This window comes from Anomalospiza imberbis, chromosome 8 (assembly GCF_031753505.1).
Source record: "Anomalospiza imberbis isolate Cuckoo-Finch-1a 21T00152 chromosome 8, ASM3175350v1, whole genome shotgun sequence".
NCBI lineage: Eukaryota > Metazoa > Chordata > Aves > Passeriformes > Viduidae > Anomalospiza > Anomalospiza imberbis.
Genome location: NC_089688.1, coordinates 17326047 through 17334846, shown reverse-complemented (window position 1 = coordinate 17334846; position 8800 = coordinate 17326047). Strand labels below are relative to the sequence as shown.

The 8800-nt window shown below is 45.8% G+C and overlaps 1 protein-coding gene across 2 annotated transcripts in view; it reads left to right on the top strand.

Moving 5' to 3' along the window:
- Positions 1-1663: 1663 nt before the first annotated feature.
- Positions 1664-8800, top strand: part of ANTXRL (ANTXR like) — a 56679-nt gene continuing 49542 nt past the window's right edge. The window contains exon 1 of one of the 2 annotated variants that reach the window (XM_068197531.1): positions 1664-2243. In XM_068197531.1, the coding sequence (XP_068053632.1) occupies positions 2083-2243 (161 nt within the window). In that variant the 5' untranslated portion in view covers positions 1664-2082. Of the gene's footprint in view, positions 2244-2332; positions 2362-8800 lie in introns of those variants that run through there. The other variant, XM_068197532.1, reaches the window with a different exon arrangement.

Genomic DNA, 8800 nt, shown 5'->3' with positions numbered 1-8800 from the left:
GGCTGCGGACACTAGTGGGCACCGGCGAGGCCGAAGGCCGGCGGCGTAGGAGGAAGCGGGGGATTCCTGCTGCTCAGCAGCCGTTTGCTCATTTTTTGTGAATGTCGCCAGGGAGGATGTGGGTTTTTTCTATTTCTCCATGATCTAAGTAATCGCTGGGTCTCAACTGGCCAGTGCTCAAAAAACCTTTCAAGTGGTGAGCTCAAGCAGTGCATTCGGCTTTTAGCTGTGCATAGTTAAACCAGGCAAAGCGGCTGAAAACCGGTGGACCCTCTAATCTTTCCTTGATAAGTCCCCGGCCGCCGCTGCGATTGGCTGTGTTTGAACTCGGTCCAGCACAGAAACAGGCAACTGAAATCGAGTTGCCTTCCCCGAAGTGCAAACTTTATTTCAGACTCGCGGGCGACAGCCTACACCGCACAAAGCACGCCAAGGCTGCTGGAAGGGCGCGGGGTCCCACGGGGAAGGGGCTTTGCGCCGAAGGAAAGGGCCCGCCGGCTGCGTGGGGCATCCCACTATTCCCCCACAGAGCCGCACACACGGCGGAGCGGGCAGGGCTGCCGTGTGCGGTGGGGAAGCCACGCGGACGTCCCACGCCCGCAGAGCAGCGGGCCGAGCCCGCTTGGGTGGGCCGTGCCCCCCGCGGGTGCCACCTTTGTCGGGGGCAGGAGGTGTCACTTTTTGCTGCTGGCACGTAGAAGCGGCTCCCGGCTGGACTGTGATGGCGCGCCTTCCCGGGTGAAAAGGCCCCGGCGAAGCGCTGGGCATCCGGGGGACTCTGCTCGGTGGGACAGCGCGCCAGCACCCCACAGGGGATGGATTCCCTCCTCCTTGGCTCGCGATGGGAGCCTCGCCCCGAGAGAGAAATGTCTAGCCCCAACTCTGTCATGCAAAGTGACTCTGCTCTCATCCCTCCCCGTGGCTCTTTTCATTAATTAGGGGCTGCAAAGAGTGTGGGGGAGGGGGAAGCGGCTGGGAGCCACTCATTATTCAAACTTTGGAGACAGCATCCAGATGAGCTGGGCAATCTCTTTAGGGCAGCGCTTTGTAACCTGTGTGTATCAGGCGGGGAGTGATTATGCTACTGTGCCTCCATTAAGAGATTTCATTTCATTACTCATCGCCTGCAGGATGTGTTCAAACTCCAGTGTGAGTAAACCAAGATTTCCACGAAGAGAAACAATTTGCCGTGGCACGAGAGGGCCGTGAAAACCTACCCCCGCCCCCAAACAATAATCTTTTAAATTGCACTCAGCTGCAAACAGATTTTTCTTAAGTGCCCTCTCGCATTATGCCCCCACCTCTGCTTTGTCGCAGGTTTTTGCCACGACGCCCATCTCCTAGTGCATCTTCTTTCTGTCTTGGGCGCTGCCACCCCTCAGCTCTGACCTCCTCTGGGCTCCAGCCGCTCCCGAGCCTGCTGGAGAGAGGCTTAGCAGGACGCGCGGCGATGCTCTGGAATGTAGCTGGGCTGCCCTGGCCCCCGGCCGGCTTGCCTGCCCGCCGGCGGCGGAATCCCCTGCCCCGCTCCCCGCTGTTCTGCCCCGAGGGCAGTCCGAGAGGGAAGGAGGGAGGAACGCCCGCCCTGTGCCCCGGCGGCGGCGGGCAGTGGTCCCTAACCTCGGTCCCTCGCTAGCAGCAGCAGCCTTTGCCATATCGGTATCCCGGAACAGGAAAGTCCCAGTTCATCTTGCCCCCATAAGATCCTGTCTCCCTCCTCCCGCTCCCCTCCCTCTGCCCCTTCCTGCCTTTGGCCCGTGCGAGAGGAGCCTCTTCTCTCCTTGCGGGACGGGGCTGAAGCGCTCGGGCTGCCGCCGGGGCGGCAGGGAATGGGGACTGGGCTCTGGGGACCATCCGCCTGGGCTCAGCCCCCTGCCCGGAGCCAGCGGTCCGGCGCCCCGCGGGCAGGGCTGCCTTGAGCTCTCAGGGTTGAGCTGAGATCCTGAAGTTAGTGAATTCTCTTTTTTTGTTTTATTTTGATTTACTTTTCTCTGCTCTTGGTGCTTCCGAAGTGCCTGTAAGATTTGCAGAGAGGGAGAGAGGGAGACTGTGGGAGGAGGAAGAATTAAGGGAAGGGAAAAGATGGCGAGTTGCTGGAGCAGTGTGGAGAAAGCGGCATTTTTGTGCTGCTTTTTGCTGGCAATGGGGAGCCTAATCTGCTGCGCTCGGCCGGAGGAGGAGGAAGAGCAAGAAGAGCAGCGCTCCTGTCACGGTGCCTTTGATCTCTACTTCGTCCTGGATAAGTAAGTGACAGTCGCATTTAAAAACGTTTATTCACCCTTCAGTGACTCCTTGCAGCAGCAGGGATGTTGTTTCTTTCCCTCGTCTTCCCGGACGACTTCTCCTGATGCCAAACACGACGTGTGGGGCTCGTTCCTAATTTTTGCTCCCCAAAACTTGCACATTTCCCAAGTGGAGCATTTAGGGGAGCATTGTCCTTTATGCTGAGTTAGTTATGTATGCAAACGTGGGAAATTGGGTTGCTTTCAGGTTGTAACATGTGGGGTGTGGGCTGTGAGTGTTGGTTTTGAGGGGGTATTGGTCAGTGCCCACATCGTTCCTGGAGCTTTGTGAGATTATTTGGGCTGTGTGCAGAGATGTCAGCTGTGGGACTTAGCAGTGCTAGGACCATGCAGACTTACCTAAAGTTAAGACAAGACTGCTTGTCTGTGTTTTTACAAGTTCACTTATAAGAACAAAGTTTTATAAAACTTATTTTTGCTCAGCTTCTTCAGAGTTGTCTAAACCTGTGTTTGAGTTACATCTATTCAAATAGGTTGTCAAATACTTCTCTTTAATACTGTGTCAGCTGAATTCAGATATGGTGGGGGGGTATGATTAAGCTCACGTGTGTAGGCATGTTTTAGCAAGCACTAGCAAAGCAAGTGGTAAACTGGTGCACCCGCAGGTGTTTTTCAGAAGGTACAAATGTCTCTTTCTTCTGGTGTACTGCTCTGGCTTGATAGAGGGTTAAAGCCAAGGGATTAACTCAAGGAGTAAATTGTTAGTGTCCCACCGTGTGATGACTGTGTTATCTAATGCGTTCTGGGTTACCTATGTAACAGGGTATTATGAAAGATGGAAGACTTTGTGATTCTTGCCCTCAAGCCAGGTATAATGTCTGCATTGTTCTGTTTCCCAGCTGGGAGAATGGATCAGTTCTTAAGATCCTTGGTACAGCTGGCAAGAGGCAAAAAGTCACTATCACTCAAGATGTATATTTCTGTATTCAAGAAGGGGAAAAAGTATCATTAAATAGTGATTCTGGTTTTAGAGCAAAAAAAGCTGAAGATCAAAGGCATTCTGCCTTTCTAAAAGATGCACACATACACCACATGGTCATTGGTTTTTTGGTGGGGTTTTTTTTTTTGTTTTTTTGGTTTTTTTTTTTGTTGTTGTTGTTGTTGTTTTGGGGGCTTTTTGTTTTTGGGGTTTTTTTTTTGGTTTTTTTTTTTTTTTTGCTTAGAACTTGTTCCTGGAGTAACCTTTGTGTCGAGAAAGGGCTCTGTGGGGGGCTAGTGTTAGTTCTCAAATTCATTCCTGCCAGGCTTCCTAGAAGTGACTGGCACTGTCATTATGCCCAGTTCCCACACTGAATTCCCTGTAAAAATCAATGTTGGTGATAGCAGTATGACTCCTCTGTCTTCTATAGTACAATTTCATTGTTACAGTTACATTGAGTACCCTTAGCAATCTCCACTGTGCCCCATGCTACTTTTCATCTATATTTCGGATTTTTTTTCCCATCAATATTTCAGAAAGCCCTTTTTTGGCTGTGCTGTTACCATTCATATTGTATTAGAGGAGCTAAAAGCAGAGAAGAGAGCAATTTGCTCAGAGATACTGATCTTCAAACAGTAGGAAATTGATCATCTAAGCAAGTTCCTCTCCAGTACTCTGGACCTGAAATAATGTATTCTCTTTTTGCAAGCCACAGGTCTTTCATTTAGTTTCAGGTGCTGTCCATTCACTACAGTGGTCCACTGGAAGCTGGACCTGATCATGGCTGAAGTAAAATATCATGCATTTGGGTTCTAGTGGGAAAATTCTTGTTAGCTTCAATTGCAAACTGAGTCTTTATGAGCTTTGAGAGTTATACCAAAGAGTTCTCCTTTGCTAAAAGCTGTGTTAAGTTACTTGGGCCCCTGAGTGGTTTTAGACTCTATCCCCGCTCCCACCAAGTCTATAACAATGGGGTGGCAAAGCTGCTTTTGGTCTCAATGACATTCTATTACAATCCATACGGGTAATACTGGAGTGCCAGATCTTGGGAGCCATAGGTCCCGTGCTGGCTGAGGATGTATTTATCCCAGCTGTATTCTGTGACATCTGGCACAACACAAGGAGTTTCGTGGAGGCAGGGAGGACTGATTTCATGGATACACCCTGGGTCTTGGGACCGTTTATCAGGAAGGAACTCTAGGTAGTGTTGAGAATTCATTAATATTGAGGACAATCAGGGTATTTCAGGTAGGGAGAAGGCAGGAAGCCAGTCAGAAGCATCTGGTAAATCTGTAAATGCAGTGGACAATTTTTTTTTTTAGAATTGGATACATACTGACATATATCTGTGAAGAATTCTGTCTGTAATTTCAAGTGGGAGAAAGCCCAGAAAAACACAGCCATACACACCATGAAGTACACCCCATTGGCTTGGGGATTGCCTCTCTTTGTTGGCGCCCTGCCAGTCTGGTGTTAGATGCATTCAGTCTTAGCTGTCTAACACTGGGATTGAAGTATTGGTTGTGTGAAAATACCAGGCTTTAATCCTGTGACCCTGTAGTGAGCTGAATGACAGCTCCTGTCTCTAAAGTCAGTGTGGCTGAACCAAAATGACTTTAAGTATGCTTTGCTTTGCTTCCCAATAGAAAGATCTGTAGGAGGCAATCTGGAAGACAACAAACATTTCTCCTTATGCAGTATGTGTTACTGCAATGACTTTATTGGGGCATGATTTTTTCCTTTCCATTCTGCCAGGCAAAGTCTGTGAGGATTTAATCCTGCAGGCAACAACCATCAGATGGAAACGATCATCTTCTGGTGAAGTTATTGGTATAATATATGTGCTGCCAATTAGAAAAAAAAAAAAAAAAAGAAACTTGCTGTTTCCTTGCAGTTTTTCTCTGCCTGAATTTGACTGAAGTCCTTCATGTTAACTCCATAGGATAAGCGAGATGAGGGCAGGGCCACTAAACCCTAGATGCCCCAAAAAGCTGGCATAATGAAAGGGAAAAGCAGCATGTGTGGGAGGGAGACCAGCCATTGCCCTCCTTAAAATTGGCTGACCGTGCCAGAGCTACATTAGGACTTCCTTGTCTCTGGGGATGCTTAAATGAGGAAATCTCTTGAAGCTGGGAGAACAGGACATTTGCTGGCTGCAGAGGCGGTTGCCTAGAGTCTGCAATCTTGCTCTGTCTGAATCTTGTACTTTATGAGTTGTGCAGGCCTGAGCTTGTTTGGAAGCATAGTGGAAGACTTTAAAATATCATAAGGAATCAGCAAAAATTCTTTTGTTTGCAAGTAAGTCACTCTCTGCACGAGGTAAGGCAGTATACATTGCAGTTGGCACACCCACCTCCCCCATGGCACACAGTAAGATCAAGTCACTTGTGATATCGAAGTTCTCAGTTTTGCCTTTAAACAATGTAAAAAGCCCTTAAGCTTTTAAGCCAGACATAATGGATTGTTGAGTAGTTCTCACTTGCTTTGGTTGCTTCATTTGCTTAGGTTGTCCCAGTGCACAAATAACTTGTATCTATCCCATCCCAAACTGTGGAGGGCAGGCCCTGTTAGGGATTAGATTGCTTGGCCATCAAGTCTTGTAGTGGAATACTTGTGCTTGAGAATGTAAATAACTCGCTTTCATCCTGCCTTGCTGTTAACATCCAGCTGTTGTTTGTAATCAAGTTGAATTGCACTTGATAAGAAGAAAGGATGACTGACCTCTAGTGTTTCCTAATTATAACAATGCCTGGTAGCATCATGATGATTGTTTATTAATGCAACAAATCGAAGCCTCTTTAAAGTAAGGACTTGGCATAAATATCTGGGGCTGGTAATGCTTGACAAGACAGGTCTGAGCTGCAGAGCTATCTGTGTTATAATTTACCAAATATGAAACAATTTCTTTATTATTTTTGACTGTGAGATAGACAAAAGTGTTTTCTTATTTGTCCTGTTTGGGATGTTTGCTAAAAGATGTTTGGATTTTGAGGAAAAATGAGCTTTACAGACTTGGGAAAATGTTTCCTTTTTCTACAGCACAGATCACGGCAGCAGTAATATATATTGATAAAGTCTTGGCTGGTTTTCTTGGATTGTAACTGTTATGTTGGGGAGTTTGGCTTAATTACATTTTCTTCAGTCCTCATCTTCCCCATGAACTTCTCTATAGTCCCTCTTTGGGCCTGCAACAATATTGCCTTTCACATCAATTTTACTTTGTCTCCTGTGCTCCCAAGAGCATCCATGTCACCAGCAACTTTGGTGGAGACATCAGTAAAATGTGCCCAGTCTCTCACTCATAATCTATCTTGCAGCTGCCTCTCTTTCAACTTGGTAAGCCTTGCTCCAGAGGTGAATGTTGCTGGTGGGAAAGAGCACAACCTCTGATTAGGTGAGAATTTGCTACCCTGTCCAATATCCTTCCTGATTTTGTTTTTAGGTCTGTGTACCCCTTCTCAACTTGCCATTGAAAAGGCAGTGGGTGTGGAAATTGTCAGGAGGAAAACAGGTTGATCCTTCCTTATTTGCCAAAAGCTTTCAGAACAAAAGCATTTCAGGAGCTGATCTTTAAGGTCACCGTCTATAATTTTAAGACAACTAGAGGGAATTGCTGATCTCCACGTATGTTTGGTTTTTTTTTTTTTTTTTTTTTTGTTTTTTTTTCACAATATTACCTAAATATAGATTTAAAGCAAACAAATAGCATTTGGTAAGCACATTATTTGCCACCCCCCACCCCCAATTATTTCCTTGCCAATGATTTGAATTAATTTAACACTCATGAATTATAAGTACTAGTCAGAGCAAATATTTTTTGCCTTAGGGTCTCATTGCAGCCCTGTGCTGCTTTTCCTGCCTCATGTAGTCCCAGCCTAAGGTCATTAGGATGGAGCTGGACCTGTAGGAACATCTGCAGCTTCTCTCTCCATGCTGAGTCCACTGTCATTCTGTGTGCTGGTTTTGCACAGTGTGTGGGGAGGGGGTGAGTGGCTAAACAACATTGTTGTGGTTGGAAAATCAGACTGCTGGCAAAAAATGAACACGTTCTATCCCCTACCTTAACTATATCTGAAAAGTTGGTATTGACTGACTTTTAAACCACTGCTGAACTCTGTTTCATCTAGGTAAGAATATCTACCTACTGCAGTCAGACTTCACTTCATTGTAAGATGTAGAACCTGGTGCAGGTCAGCTGAGAGGAGTTGCTGTCTGAACAAAAGTATCAGCTTTGTTCCTTTGATAGCACTGATTTCTGTGTGTATTTAAAAGTGGTTATCTGTCTTCCTCCTTTTCTGTCTGACTTCCCTCGCTTATAACTCGACCACATTATCTACATGACACTTCTCATAATCTCCAACTGCCTGTAACAAATATTTTTTTATTGTTTTCAAAATGTAATCTGGTATTTTGCCTTGCATCTTTCTTTGTTGTGGTTATATTGCAGCAGTGCTATGATTTGCTTACAACCAGGTATAATTGCTTGGAATGCTCCAAAGCAAATTTTTACTCTGTTTCAGCCATACCTATGTTATTTGAACCAGGTTTTATTTGTTTGTATTTTGTCTGATATTTTTTGCCAGCTCTGACTTCTGTCAGGAAAAAATAAATATTCAGGAAAACCACTTCTCCTTCCTTTAGTCCAAGAAAAAAAATCTTTTTGAAACACAAGGCAAAGCTAATGGGTAATGATTATTTGACATAAAACATGTACAGTTAACGGGAAGAAAAAGCCATGGCAGCTTGTCATTTGCAGTCTATTTATGCATGTAACTAAATCTGATTTATTTGGGGCTTGAGCCAAGGAAGTAAACCGTAAGATTCCCACTGACCTAGGATTTTTATTTGTCTGTTCAGTGATAGAGAATTTTATTACTTTTGTCTGGGCTTGCAGGCCAAATTCAGTGTTGTAAACTGTGAATTTGTATGAGGTGTAGTAGGACTGGATCTTTTAATCTTGAATCCTGTGAACTATTAACAGCTCAAGAGTTGTATACCCCTGGTCCTGTCTATCATTTGCACCTTTTTAAGAGTGTGGCATCATGGCTGGGATTGCATACCCTGCTTTGCTCCCTCTTTTGTGCTGAAGAGTACCAGGATGCTCAGAGTGGGTCTTTTTGCCCTGATGCTGCTCAGAGCATCCCTGGAGTTTTTCAGGGAGATCTGAAGTGGTTGAATGCAGTGTGAGCATGGCTTCTGAGTTTCACTTTGTGCCCCATTGTTGGTGAGGGACTTAGCAAGAGCTATAGTATGGCACCAGGTGGATAGGATTTGTGAATGAGGTGGATGACTGTTGGATCAAAGGGCAGTGTTTTGTTTGAGGCATGATTTCATACAAATCTGTAGGACAAAAGCTAGCTATGAAATTAATGGGTTTGGTCATGAAATCTTTTGTATTCAAGTAATTTGGATCCCGTACTCGGATGCTGGCCTAGGATTAAAACCTATTTTGCAGACACTTCTCTGCATCTTCCCCTCCCCATTCCAGCCCTTGTCTTGTCCATTAATGTTACAAGTACTCTGAAGCAAGGACTGTCTCAGAATGGCTGTCTCTGCCTGTGTTTCTAATTGCCTCTGG